Source organism: Ipomoea nil, unplaced genomic scaffold (genome assembly GCF_001879475.1).
Source record: "Ipomoea nil cultivar Tokyo-kokei standard unplaced genomic scaffold, Asagao_1.1 scaffold3069, whole genome shotgun sequence".
In the NCBI taxonomy this organism is placed as follows: Eukaryota; Viridiplantae; Streptophyta; class Magnoliopsida; order Solanales; family Convolvulaceae; genus Ipomoea; species Ipomoea nil.
This window is the reverse complement of record NW_017619497.1, coordinates 1,227,445-1,245,103: the sequence shown is the minus strand read 5'-3', so window position 1 is coordinate 1,245,103 and position 17,659 is coordinate 1,227,445. Positions and strand designations below refer to the sequence as shown.

Genomic DNA, 17,659 nt, shown 5'->3' with positions numbered 1-17,659 from the left:
ATTAATTTCTATAAGAAAGGTATTAGGTTGGAATCCATCCCAATCAGAGTTGGCATAATTGTTAAATATATACTACGAATACGTTAAAATGTATTTTAAAAAATATAATATAAAATTTAACATAAACTTTGGTCAAATAATTAGCCCGACTAAATACATAGCATTCAAAGGTTTGCATTAAAGATTATAAATCAGGAATCTTGAAAATCATTTTCTTGCATTAAAAAAAAAATTAGATAAAAAAAAATTCTTTTTTTTTTTCACTTAACTAATATTTTTTTGATTATTTAGAACAAGACTCAATATTTCAATTATGTTTTTGCATTATTGGAATGATTTAGGTCATTATGGTATTAATATTTTTTGTATGTATTTCTATAATTGTACATTACTTTACAAATATTGAACTATTATTATTTTTTATCGAACAAAATTGTTTTTACATCATTGTTAGAGCGCAACCTAACTACGAAGTTGTTGATCAGAAATACAACTACACCTGGACTTTAAAATGATATGACCATTTTCAAATAATTGACAATGTTGACATCTCATTGGCTCCAACTGTTTTCGGCGTTATTCAGGGGCTCCAGGTTTTCAGGCTAATGTGGCCATCTCTGGTGATAATGGTGATTCCAACGGTCCTCATCAGTGGTTCCCTAACACTGATGCTATAGATCATGCTATGCCTGATTCTTCTTTGATGACTTCTGCGACACGTTATAATGGCCCGGAGTCTCTGCGAGTCAGCAGTGGTACAGGTTTAATTTGCCTATTATTAATGTTGGTTCCACTTCGTTAGCTACTGATTCTAGGTCTTTTAAGTTACATGATGCTTTACATGTCCCTGGTCTCTCTTCTTCTCTATTGTCTGTCTAGCGTTTTGCAAAAGACAATAATGTTTTCTTTTGAGTTTCACCCCCTTTTTAAGGGACATGCATCTAGGGGTCTCTACACATGGCCTGCGTCCTCCTCAGTTCCTGTTGCGTTTGTTGCTGCGCGATCCTCTTACGTTTGGCACATGCGGTTGGGGCATCCTCATTCTCGAGTTTTTCGTAAAATTTTAACGTCTTCGTCTATTGGTACATTTAATTCTACTGATCTTCCCAATGTCTGTTCCTCTTGTCAATTGAGAAAATCCTCTCGTTTTCCTTTGACTCGTGTCGAAATTACTAGTACGCATCCTTTGGAATTAATTTATTCAGATATTTGGGGCCCGGCGCCATTACTTTCTGCGTCTGGCTATAAATATTTTGTGTTGTTTGCGGATTGATTACACTCATTATTTATGGTATTACCCCATGCGTGCTAAATCTGATTTGTATGCTATATTTGATAAGTTTCGGTCACTCGTTGAACGTTCTTTTTCTCGCAAGATTATTTCCTTTCAATCTGATTTAGGGGGAGAATACAAAAAGCTTGGTTCCACTCTTTCTTCGCTGGGTATTCGCCACAGGCAATCCTGTGCGTATACTCACGAGCAAAATGGTCGAGTGGAACGCAGATATCGTCATGTTGTTGAGACAGGGCTGTGTTTAATGGCTCAAGCATCTGTCCCGTCTCGTTTTTGGGACTATGCTTTTGAAACTATTGTGTATCTAATTAATAAAATGCCTACTCATGTTCTGTCAGCTGAGTGCCCTCACTTCCGTTTACATCGATCTCCCCGGTCTTACTCTTACTTGCGAGTGTTTGGCTGTTTGTACTTTCCTGTCCTACGTCCTTATAATCGCAATAAACTCTAGTTTCGTTCATCTCCCTGTGTCTTTCTAGGCTATCCTCCGTCTTATCGTGGCTATCGTTGTTTAGACACTAACACTAACAAGGTTTTTATCTGTCGCCACGTGCGATTCGATGAGACTGTGTTTCCCTTTGTTTATCCTATTGCCTCGCAGGTTGCTACACCGCGTTCCGAACCGTGAGCTACTGCACCAATTGTGACAGGCCAAGGAAGTGATGTCTCGACCACGGTTACTAATGGTGCTCGGCAGATTCACGAGCCCGTGGCGGCTTCTGGCGGTGATGCCGGTAACGATCACGAGTAGTCCGCATCGAGTGAGGGAACTGTCTCGGACCAGCAGGTTGAGCAGCGCGGCAGGCCGCGCGGACGTCCTCAACGTGACTCCGCCTCCTCGGTCGCATAACATGAACACTCGCAGCTCCAGCCCGCATCACATGTTGCCTTAACCACTATTTCCACTATATTGTCTGAGCCTACATGTTACTCTCAGGCGGTCAAATTTCCTGAGTGGTGTGATGCAATGGATGCGGAGTTCAATGCCTTGGTCCATAATCATACATAGCGTCTCGTTCCATCTCAACCAGGTATGAATGTTTTTGGTTGCAAGTGAGTTTTCAGAACCAAACGGAAGGCCGATGGTTCAATAAACCGTCATAAAGCAAGGTTAGTACCCAAGGGTTTTAATCAGGTTGCTGGAGAGGACTTTTTTGAGACCTTTAGTCTTGTAGTTAAGCCCACTACGGTTCGCCTTCTCTTATCTTTAGTCGTATCTCGTGGGTGGTCTATTCGCTAGTTGGATATTCACAACGCCTTTTTAAATGGCGAGCTAGCTGAAACTGTTTACATGCGACTGCCACCTGGTTATGAGGATAAGTCGTTACCCCATCATGTATGTTTGCTTAAAAAATCTCTATACGATCTCAAACAGGCTCCACGTGCATGGTTCACAAGGCTACATGATTTTCTTGTCTCTGTGGGTTTCTCGCCTTCTAAGACGGATGTGTCTCTTTTTATCTAATCTCGTGACAATATTCGTCTTTATTTCTTGGTGTATGTTGATGATATTTTAATTATGAGTTCTGACTCAGATCGTGTTACTACTCTTATTAATAAATTAGCACTTGAATTTAAGGTTCGTGATATGGGTGTGGCTTCTTTCTTCTTGGGAATATAAACTATCCCGTTATCTGGCGGTATGCTTTTATCCCAATAACGGTACATGAAGGATATTCCCAAACGTGCTGGCATGGTGGACTGCAAGCAAGTAATCACGCCTGTCTCTTCTGCGAAAATCATAGACGACGTGGCCGTTACCTATGCCGATCCAACACAATACAGGAGTCTTGTTGGTGTTCTCCGGTATCTTACGGTAACTCATCCGGATCTATCTTATGCTATTAATCTATTGTGTCAACATATGCATGCTCCCACTACTACAGACTGGGCCTCTCTAAAGAGAGTCCTGCGGTATGTCAAAGGCACCCTAAATCTTGACCTGCGTATTTCTCGGTCTACATCTATGGATATTCACGCCTATTTTGACTCAGATTGGGCTAGCGATCCGAATGACCGTAAATCTACTAGTGGCTTTGCTGTGTTCTTGGGCAGTAATCTTATATCTTGGTTTGTCGGAAACAACAGACTGTGACACGTTCTTCGACTGAAGCAGAATACAAGGGACTCGCTGATGTATCTGCAGAAGTTACATGGCTTGTTTCTCTGTTACATGAAATCGGCATCCCGCTTGCGTCTCCTCCTCGACTATGGTGTGATAATTTGGGAGCTACTTATTTATGTGCCAATCCAGTGTTTCATACCCGCACGAAGCACATTGAGATTGACTATCATTTTGTTCGCGATAAAGTAGCCAAAAAGGAGTTAGAAGTGCACTTTATTTCAACCAAGGATCAACTAGCGGATATTTTCACAAAGTCTCTGTCGTCTCTTCGTTTTAACTTTCTCCGTGACAAGCTCAATGTTTTGGCTAGCCAACCTTGTGTTTGAGGGGGAGTATTAGGACTATATTATTCATATTAGTATTAGGACTATATTATTCATATTAGACTAGGACTATATTATTCGTGTTAGACTAGGATTCTATGTAGCATCTCTATATATTTGCTCTCTGTACTCTCAGACATTATTATTGAATACAACATAATTATATTCTCATCGGTACTTCAGTACTTGCATTATAATCTCAGTTCATTATTATCATCATCATCATCATCATCATTAATCGTATTCATATTTTTATACAAATAAATTTTAAATAACTTTATTTTTATTTTTTATAAATTAAAATAGTAAAATTTTAAAATGTTTATATATCTCATTTTACCTGTCTTGTTTGATATTCGTTGATCAAATCAACTCTTTTTTTTTTTCAAATTTTGTTTAGTATTCTTCACTTATTTTTAAATTTAGTTATTTTTTGTGCTTAATAATATTTTAATATTTTTAAATATATAAATTTCTATACTAATATTCAATTTAATATTATGAAAAATTGAACTATAAATAATTTTTGATCACCTTTAATTGTGAAAATTGTAATTTATGCCCCTCATAAATATATCAATTATCAATGTCACCCCTAAACTATTAGTGGTGTAAATATTTCATGTCAATTTTCAAAATGTGATATATATTGTCCCTCTCTGAATTTTTAGTGGTGTAAATGTGGTTATCCATCATTTTCCCTGTTCGAAGACCACGTTTTTTTCATTCATTTTTCTTTCTTCATTTGTTCTTCTTCTGCCGACAACAATGCTTCTCAGTCTTCCTATTACGGGAGGGGCAATATATGTTACATTTTGAAAATTGAGGATTAATATTTACACCACTAATAATTCAGGGATAACAATTGATAATTGTCATATTTATGATGGACATAAATTACAATTTTTTCACTTTAATTTATTAATCAAATTACACACAAAATAAAATGGATTGAGTATAATTTTACTGAAAAAAAAAAAAAAAAAAAAAAAAAAAAAAAAAACTGCAACTACACAGACATCTGAAAAGATGCTAATATTACTTGGTAGTTGGTACTAAAAATCATGGCATAACATGACTAGATTTTGCACGAGTCACATTACCAGGAATGACTGGTTGGATATGGAAAGCGTGATGTATAAGATTGACGGCCCAGATGTGATTTGCCAATTTCTTTTCTATTTATATCCTTTTTTCTTTTCTTTTAAAAGTCATATATTCTTCCTTCTCTCCTCACATTTCATTTTCCAAATTCTGGTTAATCCGTTTCTCAACCAAGCAAAAAACTTTAATTTCTTCGAAATAACTACTGCCCCCTTGCCCTTCCTTTTCACTCTGATCTCCTTAGCTTCTTCAAAAATCCTTAATTTCACTTTTGCTCAGAGCTCTTCATAGCTTGTACTTGCACCTCAAATGGAGAGAGACTTCATGGGCTTAACTGTGAAACAGGAGATTCCTGAAGAACCCATAGATCCAGGTTCACCATTTTTTTCCCCTTCTTCTTATTGTTTCTTGTTTTTCTAAGCGAAATTTCCATTTCTTGAATTAAAACATGAGAATTTTTTAGGTTTCAATTCTGGAAACAGCTTAATGAAGCTTGTTTTTATGTTGGGTAGGGAAAAAAATTGAAACTTTATGTAAACCCAGCTGTATGAACAAGCTGATGATTAGTCTTGAAACTTCGATGCTTGGTGATATAGTTAGCTTATCAGCTAATTTTGGCTCGTTTGACTTGATTAAACAGTTAATATGAATAGATTCATTAGTTTTTTGTAACAGTTTATTGCTTCAAAAAGCTGCTCAAAACAATTTTTTTCGATCAATTTTTTGAGAAAGTCATTTTGCATGTAATCAACGATCAGCTAATGGCTAATTTATCAAACATCTTTCTACAATCAGCTAATGCTATCAACTAGTCAAATTCACTAATCTAATCAGCTATCAGCTAACAATTATTTACCAAACACCCCGCGCTGAATAGATGGTCCAGATCATATGATGGGAATTCAAGATTTTCTTGATTTTTCTTTGTTCCAGTCAGCTGCCAAACAGACCTTAATGGATTGCTTTCCTTTGAGTAACAGTTATTATTATTATTATTATTATTATTATTATTATTATTATTATTATTTAAAAAACTTGGTTGTAGTGTTTGTTGTGGTTCACACCAGAAATAATTTATTAATATATGCTTTTCACGTTTAGTACGAATAAACAAATTGGGGAATAAAGAAACCATTTTTATTTGTTGGAGTGTGGGGTGTGCAAACATGCTGTGGTGTTTTATATGCTTAATTAATTTATTAATTCTTTAAATTAACCTTTATATCCAGCTTATGTTAGCAGGGTCCATTGAACTTTTCTTTTCCGTATAATATATTTGTTATTTATGTTCCTTAGATTACACACTGCTAACCTGCACTGCATGGGCTCTTTCTTTAATCCACTTTTTTAATGATTAGTTTATGCTGTGATTAGTTGTGCCTTGCTACAAGTCACACGCATTTGTTCATAAACTATGATGCCAAAACAGAGGAATATATTATACAATGTGATGGTTGCAATAAATAATGGATTTTAAAAAGCCTCAAAATGGTTGATTGATTTGGTGTTGTGTATATTTAATAAACAATTTTGACCAGAACCTAGTGTGGTTGAGTAGAAGGGACTCATCCATCTTTAACCAAAGGTTAAGGGTGGTTCGATCCTTGACTTTGGGTGTTGAGCAACCTTAAATTTCAAGGCCAGCTGTCCCACATAAAAGGAGGTGCCTACAATTCAGCGGGGACTCTGGAAACCCCTCTGGGTACATCCAAAAGTTCGATTATTGGCTTTAGGTATGGAGTAGCCTTAAATCTCCAGGCTAGCTGTCCCACCCAAAAGGAAGTGCCTTAAATCTCTAGGGCAGCTATCCCACCTAAAAGGAGTTGCCTACAATTCAACGGGGATGGTGGAAACCCCTCTGGGTACACCCAAAAGTTCGATCCTTGGCTTTGGGTATGGAGCAGTCTTAAATATCCAACCAACTGTCCCACCCAAAAGGAGGTGCCTACAATTCAGCGGGAACTATGAAAACCCTGGGTACACCCAAAAATAAAAAAATAAAAAACAATTTTGACCAGATGGATTTTTCTATGTTGTTTATTGGTTTGCATTCAATAGTACAATGTTTTTTTATAGTACTACCAGTATTATAAAGCACATGATGTACTCTAATTAAGGTTTTATTTATTTTTTTAAATGTTGATGAACATGTCCACCCCCCTTTACAGCTGCACCAATGAGATTTTTAATTGAATCTCTTACACAAAGCTAATATATAATATGATTTAATAATGGTGCTTAGTACTAATGCCACTTTTATATAGAGTTAAGAAGGGTTGGTTGTCTTACCTTACATTTTCCAGAACCTGTAATCTAGTAAAAGTGCTGCCTGGTTATTATTTCTTAGGCAATTAACCAATTGGTTTGGTGAGGGGGGAAAGGTAAAAGAATTGGTTTTCGAGGATTGTTCATATGTTTAGTTTGATTAAGTGTTTTGTGACAGTTTTTCTGGTTATGTTGTGATTTTCCAGCACCTATCAGGAGTTGTGCAATGTCGACCAAGATCTCGAATCTTCCTCAATATCTGTCCTTCAAGGGTGTTCAAGAGGAAAAGCCGAAGACTGGTTTTGATGCCCTTGCTTCGACAGGATTGGTGACGATAACAACTACTGATGCTGTTGATTCTGGTTTGCGGGCGTTCTCTGGAGCTACTACTCCACAGGTATTGCAATATTATGTGTAGATTTATCGTAACGCTTGGAAAGTGTGTGTCTTTTTCATTAGTTTCTGTTTCTACGAATTTCAGAAGAATATGGTTGTTGAAAAACAAGGGGGACTACATTACACAGTGACAACTTATCCCGCAAATCACTTTCGATCTCATGAAGTGAAAGTAGTCCCAATCGTTAGCAAAACGAATCAAATGTCGATTTCTATGAACATGCCTGTTCACCCGTCGTTTGTTTCCCCTGCTGGACAGAATCTGTTTGGTGCTGCAAATTTGCGCCCTTCTGCTGGCAGTGCTGTTGTTGGCACTACTGAACTAAGGTATGCCTTAAAACGCCCGATATTCTGTCGTTTTATACCCCGGGAAGAGAAACGATGTAGGTGCTGAGTTGAATCAGATCTGGTTTTGTAGGAATGGTCCACAGATGGCGAGGGGTCCTGCACAGTTGACCATATTCTATGCTGGTTCGGTGTGTGTCTATGAAAATATTTCTCCCGAGAAGGTAAATCCGATCCTCTAAGCTCCTAGTTGTGTTCTCGAGGACTTTTAGGTTAGGTTAGGAGTTTCATTGGTTTATTTGTTGTGATTATAGGCTCAAGCTATTATGCTGCTGGCTGGAAACGGGACTCCCTCGGGAGCTCCAGTTCAGGCGCCTTTACCAATGCCTCCCGTCATTAGCAGCTTCGCTGTAAACCCGAGCCATATTGCAACGCCATGTTTTCCAAGCCCCGTTTTGAAGACACCCCAGCCTGTCTCTCAGCCTGCTGCGGGATCTGTTAGCACCAACGAAGCAAACGTGGTGAAAACAATAGGCGTCGTGGCATCTCAACCTATCAAAGCTGAGCCTCTCAAAGCTGTTTCGCCAGGGTCTATCCGGGCCACCTTAATTCCATCAGGTAGGTTTTAACTCTTACTTTCAGTCTAGAGAGACATTTAAAAGCATATTTTCTGTTTATATATCACCCTAATGTTCTCCAATTTCTTCGTCTTTAGCTGTTCCTCAAGCTCGCAAGGCCTCCTTGGCTCGGTTTCTTGAGAAGCGCAAGGAAAGGTAATGGTTTCGCCATCATTGCTTTGTATAACCCACAACTTCAACGAGTCTAAAGCTAAAATCGTTTCACTTTTGGATCCTGCAGGGTAATGAGTGCATCGCCCTACTTGAGCAAGATGTACCCGGAGTGCAACAAGCCCGGGCAAAGCTTCTCTATGAACAGTTTGGGGTCGAGTTCTCTGCATGCCACCAGTTAGTACGTGTGAAGACCGGGCGGGCTGTGAGATTGAAGCAGTATAATTAAATAGATATTGGGTGAAGGGGTGTCTGCAATGGTCCCTTTGCTGAAACAAAAATGTATTTGTTTTCACCTAAATGATCCTTAGATGGGATTGAAGGTGTTCCTTTTGCTCAGTTGTGTCCAAGACTTTTTTCATCATCCCAGTATTATAGAAGCATTTGTAGGTTGCCTTAGCTTTCTTCAGTATACTGTAGAAAGTGTTTTTATTATATATACTAAGTAGAATTGAACACATTATTGTTTGTTGCCTACATGCATGTGTTGATGCTTTGCTATTGGGCAGCTTGTAGCCAACATTATATGTTGTGGAAAATTTTGTGTTAATGGTTACTTCACATCAATCTTCATCATGTGTATGTTGAAATATGATATATTGCTGCATCTTTTGGCAAAGCTTTTGTATCTATCTTCAAGATTCAGTTACTTAAACATTAATGCTCTTTGATTTGGTTTCAGACTTGCAATCACTATTTGAGAGTGTGCAGTAGTTAGGTAAACTTGTTCACAAATACGAAATTCCTTCTTCCTTAAGGTTCCCACACTCGGCTTGACAGGATAAATCACGGTGAGTGATCAGCTGCCTGTGTGGTGTGAGTACTAGGTAAACTTACGAGAATCATATTCTATCCACTTAGTCACTCTTTTCGGAGCTGATGGATTGGGGACTAAGTGCACCCGGTCAGATTCTCTCAACGATGAAGGCTTGATTAGGGGCGGTTATGGTAATTACATTTCTTGTACTTTTTTTGCAATTGTGTGACCTGTCTGCTTGCTAACTGTTAGTCACGAAATCAATAGGGTGGGTTTACTTTTTAAGACCCACCCCAACCCATCACACACTATCCAAAATAAATAAATAATAAAACTCCGCAAGATGGATTCAGATGGATATTTGCAGGGCGGATTGAAATTGTCATTCCTAGGTATCAACTCAAATTATGAGTCATAATTATGAGAGGCAAATTAAAAGCATACATTATATTCATTACAATCAGGAATGAATAGCTTTTATGAAAGTTTTAAATTCCAAAAAAATCTAAAAAATCCTCATTTCCTCTCATTCTTGGAGTAGAATCTGAGAACCAAATAGAACAGGAAACGATAAAGAACTCCCCAGGCCAGCAAGATGGCGATATCAATCCAGATACTCCCTCCACGAATATCCATGGAGTTAAGAACATCTCTCCCCTCCAACCCCGCTCCACACGCCGTAGAACTCCGCTTCACATCCCCCAAAGGCCCAGGCGAGAGCTCCGAGATTTGGCCCGTGTAACACTCCTTAGCATCCCTAAATTCGTTGATCAACAGCGCCTCGAACGGGTACTTGATCGCCGAGATGTAATGGAGCCATTCCCAGGCGGGAGGGATCTGGGTCCTCTTCAAGAAAAACCCGCAGGTGAGGAAGAAGAGCGCCGTGGTGGCGATCACGACGGCGTAGCCGGTGATGTAGCTGGGAACCATGGAGCTCACGAGCATGACGTAGGCGTTGGTGGTGATGAGCGAGGCGTAGAGGATGAGCCAGAAGTTGACGAGGCTGCTGTTGAGGTGAAGGATGAATTTTGTAATAACGGCGAATGTGAATCCCTGGATTGCGAAGAACGGGAGGTAGACGATGAGGGAGGAAATTACATAAGAAGAAGCTCGGTAGGCGTTGTGGGAGGTCTCTCGGATGAAGATGAAGCGTTCTTGGATGAAGGTCGGGACGGCGTCGTTGGAGGAGAAGAAGACGAGGCAGATGGTGAAGATGTAGAAGTTTAGGAGGCGGTTTATGGTCAGGAAATTGAAATGGTGGAGGTTCTTGAAGAGCGAGGAGAGAACCAGAGCCATTACTGTTAAGACTATTTCCCTGGAGAGGAAAAGCTCTGGGGTTCTGATCACGTTTAGAGTGGTTCGCCAGCATAAAACTGCAACTTCCCGGAGCCATGGATTCGCAAATTTGTTCCTGTTTTCCGGCTCATCCAATACTTCTTCAATTTCAAATGAAGAAGGCGCATAGGAGGAGAATGACGGTGGTTCAGGGCTGAAAATCGGCACCGGCGTTTTGGGGTATTGTTGGCTTGTGAAACCGGAAATTCCAGGGGTTCTTGCCGGAGTCCATGTGGGTTTCCGGCGAGGGGTTCCCTTGACACCATTGTAGACCCAAGCGGAAAAATCTTTGTAGAAATGGGAAGCTAAGCGCGGGTTGTAAACTCCGCTCTGCATTGGGGTGTGGGCAGTTTTGCGTTCCAGGGAGTTGTGGAATTCTTCGTCGTCGTCTTCTTCATAATCTGCGGCGGAGTTTCCGATGGAGAACTGGCTGCTGATGAAGCTGATGGGTTTGATCCAGGGGGCCTTGGGGGGGTGATTGCGGGGGGTTTTAATGGTTCTGGGTGTTTTGGGGACGGTGTTCATGGAGACCTGATTGGGCTTAACGCCGTCGAATTGATAGTGGACAAGAGGATCAAGCCCCACGGTTGATTCATCGTACTCTTTGATCACATCTAGGAGATATTCCAATCCGTTTTCCCCATCTGGAACTGGCCTTCCAAACCCACTCAGGAAACCACTTAAATCATTTGGACTCCCGGAATACACCAGTCTTCCCCTGCCATCAAAATCAGGTGTCAATGAGTTTGATCAACAATATAATGTTACCTCGGTGTTACCTTATTTAGACCATAAGGAGGTAAACTAGTCGTAAGTTGTCCATAGCTAATCCTAGTCAACAAAGAACCACACCACAAGAAGGTGCAAATAAATTTTGCCTTGTGATCCTAGTCAGCAAATGATCACAATTCACAAGGAGGTAAATTAGTCTAAATTGTCCATAACCGACCTTAACCAGCAAAGCACCACACCACAAGGAAGTGCAGGCGCATAAATAGCGTCTTGTGACCCTAACCAACTAATGATCACAAGGAGGCCAGGTAAGCTAGTCTAGATTGTCAATAGTTAGACCCTAACCAGCAAAGAACTACGGGGCACATAAACCTCGCTTCGCGATCCTAGCCAGCAAATGATAACAAGGAGGTAACTTGTCTAGATTGTCCATAGTTGACCCTAACCAGCAATAAACCATACCACAAGGAGGTAAACAAACTTAGAGCATCCACATTTGTTGGGGAGAATAGGGGGATAATGTAAGAGTGATTAGGAAAGAGAAGATGGGAGGGGAGAGAAAAAAAGGAAAAAAAAATAAGGAAAATTAAATTTTAAAAAGGGCGCGCCTGACGGGCGCGTGCACTGCACGCGCCCGTCAGGCGCTATGGTGACAGCCACGCGTGGGTCCCACCATTTCTGAAATCTTCCTTCATTTGCAGAAGAATTATTTCTCAAATAATTCTCCCCCACATTAGCTATTATCTTGGGTGGGGTGAATTAATACTGCAATCTCCCCATATTATCTACTAATGTAAATGCTCTTAGGTTGTCCATAGCCAACATACTCAAAAAAAAAAAAAAAAAATCAATAAGCCGTTATCGCTGGAAGTCAAGTTTTGTAACATTGTGGTTACCAAATCATCAACTGTTTGACTAACTTGGCAGTTTGACATGGGGTTTCCCCCAACATGGTAAGTGTTGAAGCTAGGATTGGAATGTTGATGATAATTCTTGAATTGTAATTTGTTAATTACCTAGCAAGAACCGTGATCCGATCGAGGAGAACCTGGATTCTGAAAGAGGGCTGGTGAATGGTCATTAGGACTATACTGCCACTCTTAGCAATGTCTTTAACCTTTTCAACAACACTGTAAGCACTGGTGGAGTCAAGGCCTGAAGTTGGCTCATCAAGAAACAGAAGTGAAGGTTTGTGGATAATGTCAATTCCTATGGACACCCTTCGTCGCTCTCCACCCGATACACCTCTCCTCCCTTCATCCCCGATGTAAGTATGTGCGGCACTCTGTAGATACGGGACTGCACATTTATGTTTTATATATTATATGATAAAGGACGAGGGGAATATAATCGTAGTATGTATACCGTTAGGCCTAGTTGATCGAGGAGCTCGTTCACTCTCTTCTTCTTCTCATCTCGGGGAATTGAAGGTGGGAGCCTCACTTCTGCAGCAAACATGAAGGTCTCAAAGACTGTCAGCATGGGGAAAAGCTGGTCATCTTGCATCACATATGAAGATATCATCTTCATATAGCTTGTTGTGACCTGATTTTGTGCATCAACGGTAGTAAGAAAAGGGCAATGGCTTAGCTGATAAAGTGTTCTGTTTCAACTAAAAGATTAAGTTAATAGATTATTTTATGCTCAACATTGTTAGGATCAAGTTTAGGTGTAAAGACAGCAATCATATTTTTCAAAGGCAGGGTGCTAGATTTGGCATTTCATCAATTTTCACCCAACAATTTCTCCCATCGGCTCCCGTCCAACAATCCCCTAGCCACATGGTACTAGACTTGACCTTTTACCGGCCTCTGCCAACAATCCCGCTAGCCACATGGTGCTGGACTTGGCCCTTCACTGGCCTTCGCCAACAATCCGCTAGTCACATGATGTTAGACTTGGCCCTTCACTGACCTCCGCCAACAATCCGCTAGCCACATGATGTTAAACTTGACCCTTCACTGGCCTCCGCCAACAATCCGCTAGCCACATGATGTTAAACTTGGCCCTTCACTAACTTCCGCCAACAATCCGCTAGCCACCTGGTGCTAGACTTTGGCCCCTTCACCGGCCTCTGCCTGATAGTCTCGCTAGCCACATGGTGCTGGACTAGGCCCTTCACCGGTCTCCACCTAATAGTCTCCCTAGCCACATGGTGCTGGACTTGGCCCTTCGCCGACCTCCGCCCAATAGTCTCCCTAGCTACATGGTGCTGGACTTGGTCCTTCACCGGTCTCCGCCCAATAGTCTCCCTAGCCCTATGGTGTGGACTTGGCCCTTCACCGGCCTCCGCCCAATAGTCTCCCTAGCCACATGGTGTTGGACTTGGTCCTTCACCGACCTCCGCCAATAATCTCCCTAGCCACATGGTGCTGGACTTGGCCCTTCTTCACCGGCTTCGCCCAATAATCTTCCTAGCCACATGGTGCTGGACTTGGCCCTTCTTCACCGGCCCCGCCCAATAGTCACATAGTGCTGGACTTGGCCCTTCATCGGCCTTCGCCAACAATCCCGCTAGCCACAAGGTGCTGGACTTGGCCTTTCACCGACCTCCGCCAACAATCTCGCTAGCCACATGGTACTGGACTTGGCCCTTAACCGATTCGATCTCCGCCCAATAGTCTCCCTAGTCACATGGTGCTAGACTTGACCCTTACTAGCCTCGGTCGAACAAACAAGAAGATAAAGAAAACAGATAGAAATACTGACTGGTTTGCCATTAATCCTGACAGATCCTTCAAGACTTCCACGGGCGATCCGGCCAGCCAAGGCATCAAGAAATGTGGACTTCCCGGCACCACTAGGCCCCATGATGGCCATAACTTCACCTCTGATGGCCTGCCCGGAGATATCGTGAAGCAGATAAGCCTCCTTGTTGATCCACACACCATCCTTCTTCTGCTTCTTCATCACACTGTAAGACAGGTTGTTGAACTCCAGGCCATGCCCCGGAATCAGCTTTCGCCATCGCTGCCTTGCCCCGACATTATTATTATTCTTTCCATTAATCTTTGCAGCTTTGTCTGTGTCCATGATGTTGATCTCCAGGTTCCTGTTATCTGCTGCACGCTTGAACCTGGCCATTTTTCTTGATCCCTTTTCCCCTCACCCAAATCTGCACTGACTACTTTGCATGTTTATAAATGAGGGTGGACAAAAGGGGATTTGATGATGATTAAATTGAGAGATTTGGGTTTGGAGTTGAGGAAAAAAACAACAAAAAAGAGATGGCAGGCCGCCAGAAAGCTGTGTTTTCTTCCTAAATGTTATGTACTTTGGTCTTGTCGCTGATTTGCTTTGATTAGTCCGGAAAGTAGTGATGTTTCTTAAGGCATAAAGACATAATTCCTGTGTTTATTAACAACTTAAGTCAGGTCAAACAATGTAATTGCTAAAGTAATTTTAATTTATATACTTTTCTGATCTCATGAAGGAATCAAATGGCAATAAAAACAAAAGATCTGGATTCTCATTTCTGGAGCATTGTTATAACTCTTCTCTTTGACAAGACTTGGAATATTGGTTTTATCCTATGCTTGAATTGACAACCCATTTTCATATTTGTCATAATTGAAGCATGTGTTCTATCTCAAAAGTTTAAGCTGATAATTGAATTGCACATTAATAACTACATGCTCAACAATCATTGTCAAACACTTACGTAAAAAGTGAATTTTTAGATTGTGTTTAAATTGGCAAAGGTTATGGTTTAACCGTTAATAAATAACTATACGTTGTTCATAATTGTCCAGAACATTGTGGTCTAGTGGCATTAATTGCTCCCTTATGTGAGAAAGTGTGGGTTCGAGCCTTAGTGAAAGCGTGTTTTAAATTACTTTGAGAAATTAATTATGAACCCATGCGTCGAACACCCATTTGAAATGGTAACAACGGTGCCATCATCCTATAGAAAATGAGCTATTAAATCTCTAACCCCAAATTCTAAATAGAAAATTTAAAACTTTTGGCTACACAATTGCTTCTCTTAATTTTAAAGTTTTGGTCCTAGACTTTTTTTAAAAAAATTTCACTTTAATTAAGTTACAACTTGCATTTTTTTTTTATTTTTTTTTTTACAAATTTGATCCTTCTAGTATGTTTTTTTTTTTTTGGGTAACAAACTAAGTTACTGGAGTCAACTATTTTGACTGCTTTTAAGGAGCAAAACTTCCCAAACATTCTTTAATGCGTCCAAACTCCAATTCATAATTTCTCAATCCTGTTTGGTGGGTGAATATAATTTTGGCTTATTTAACCACTATTAATTGTTTGATTTAGTTAAAATATCAATATAAGTATTTGGTTAATTAGTTTTTTGCAACTTCAAAATGTTAAAATTTAAAAAGCTACTCCTAGCAGCTTTTTCAATTAGCTTTTTGAGAAAATAAATTATACCAAACAGCTATCAGCTATCAGTTAATTTACCAAACACTTTTCTACAATAGCTAATGTTATCAACTAGTTATACCTTCTAATTAACACAATCAGCTAACAGCTAACAGCCATTTCCTCACGGTGGCGGCCTAGCGCCTAGGCGCGATTTTTGCAACTATAGAAAATTTATGTAAAACGATGTCTAAATTAACGTTAGAATTGCATAATAAAAGCAATAAAATAGATAAGGGAGTTTCAAGAAAACATATTTAATTGAGGTTGGCCTACTGATTGATGTTGTGTGTTAAGAGTAGAAGAAGAAGACACGCTATAATCAAAAGAGAAATGTCAAACATCAATTTTAGGTTGAAAATAGAGAGGGGTAATTTTGTCTCAAAGTTACTTTTTTTTTTTCTTCTTAAAATCCATGGAATTGAAATACCAATGGGGACATGAGATTCTAATTCCATAAAAATAAGAAAATTTTAATTCCGCGGAATTGCAATTCCCTTCAACCAAACGAAAGAATTGGCTTGTCTTGAAATTATGTGAGAATTAGGTGGGATGGAATTGTAATTCCATCCAGCAAATGTCCCGTAAAAGTACAAATTTATAAGTCAAAAACTAAAATTAAAATTAAAATATCATAATAGTCGTGCACTCAAAAGCAATAAAAAATCTCTCAAAAATCTTTACAAATGTATACTTAATTCATAACCAAATTAAAACAATTTAATAGAATAAGCTTTGTCCAATATGTTTAGCAATTAACATTATATTATATTAGTAATAATACAAAACAAGCTTCTAGACCAATGGTTCTAATGTCACTTAATTTTTATTTATTTTTTATTATAAAGAAAATGAGATACTCACATATACAAACAATTACATCAAATGTTACCATAATCACCTCCACCGAGGTCCAAATCCACCACCTCCTATATAAGAGAGTAACTTGATACCAGTGAACCACAAAGCCCTTAATAATGTCACTTAATTACTTATTCAATCAAGTAATTTTTTTATTTTTTAAAAAAGACCTAAAAAGTCCTAAACATATTGGTAATTAACAATTCCAGCCACGGATCATTTGGAGATTGGCTCTCAAAGTTGGATTAGGGCTGGGTTAAATTCTTTGTACGCGGATGTGTATAGTTTGGTATTAAATTTTAAAGCACAAACTCAAATTTCCTTTTCATGAACCTTGGAAACGGATTCATATATAAGATCTAGAAATTAGTCCGATCAAGTCGAGATATTTGGACTATTAAAAAAAAGTGAAAATGATAATATATATGGTCTCATTGGGCATTGGGATTTGGGAACAAGAAAACCAAAGTGGGATGCATATATAAATAGTGGGTTAATGCATATATAGATAGTGAGTATCATAACAGAAATGAGCATCAAAATGACAAACACATCACCTGCAGGCAAGTATTTTTGTGTTACATTTTACAAACTCGAGATGTTGGTGCGGTTCAATCACATTGCAATGTTGTTTATACATGATTCAATTCTGTGATATGATTGAGCCACGCCAATATCACGTGTAGTATAAAGACGGAGAGTACTTTTCTTAATTACTTTATTATTGATTTTACTAAATGAATAAAATAATTTTAATTTTTATTATGATAACTAAAAGAGTTAATTTCAGCAATGCTCCTCCGACTATTATGATTTTTCACAATTGGTCCTCGTCTTTTAATTTGGATAAAATAAACTATTGACTATTAAATTTGTTCCACTATTAGTCATTCCGTTAACTGTAAGTTAGATAGGCGTTAAGACAATGGTACATACGTAATTTCCTCGCCCCCTATCCCTCTAGAAGTTACAGCTGGATGGGCTGGCCGGAAGAATAATGAATGAACA

General features: G+C 39.3%; 2 protein-coding genes and 1 long non-coding RNA gene across 5 annotated transcripts; 2 read left to right on the top strand and 1 right to left on the bottom strand.

Annotated features, from left to right (window-relative positions):
- Positions 1 to 4,954: 4,954 nt before the first annotated feature.
- Positions 4,955 to 9,156, top strand: LOC109165284 (protein TIFY 6B-like). Of its 3 annotated transcripts, XM_019313975.1 has the most exons (8): positions 4,955 to 5,219; positions 7,318 to 7,508; positions 7,593 to 7,834; positions 7,926 to 8,016; positions 8,107 to 8,343; positions 8,377 to 8,410; positions 8,508 to 8,565; positions 8,651 to 9,156. In XM_019313975.1, exons 1-8 carry the CDS (start codon positions 5,156 to 5,158, stop codon positions 8,760 to 8,762), a joined length of 1,029 nt encoding a protein of 342 aa, XP_019169520.1. In that variant the 5' UTR covers positions 4,955 to 5,155; the 3' UTR covers positions 8,763 to 9,156. The 3 variants fall into 3 exon arrangements, with proteins under 3 accessions (XP_019169520.1, XP_019169519.1, XP_019169521.1); XM_019313974.1 differs by having other exon boundaries at positions 8,107 to 8,410; XM_019313976.1 differs by lacking the exon at positions 4,955 to 5,219 and adding an exon at positions 6,992 to 7,227 and having other exon boundaries at positions 8,107 to 8,410.
- On the top strand, positions 6,479 to 6,720 carry LOC109165293. The gene is made up of 2 exons (XR_002051523.1): positions 6,479 to 6,628; positions 6,670 to 6,720. It is a non-coding gene; the product is annotated as an uncharacterized LOC109165293 (long non-coding RNA).
- A 599-nt stretch (positions 9,157 to 9,755) lies between the features above and the next one.
- LOC109165290 (ABC transporter G family member 18-like) lies at positions 9,756 to 14,844 on the bottom strand. Its single transcript, XM_019313981.1, has 4 exons — positions 14,114 to 14,844; positions 12,770 to 12,949; positions 12,421 to 12,689; positions 9,756 to 11,390 (listed from the first exon to the last, which is right to left on the bottom strand). The coding sequence occupies exons 1-4, from the start codon at positions 14,486 to 14,488 to the stop codon at positions 9,854 to 9,856; spliced, it is 2,361 nt and encodes a 786-aa protein (XP_019169526.1). The 5' UTR covers positions 14,489 to 14,844; the 3' UTR covers positions 9,756 to 9,853.
- Positions 14,845 to 17,659: the final 2,815 nt, after the last annotated feature.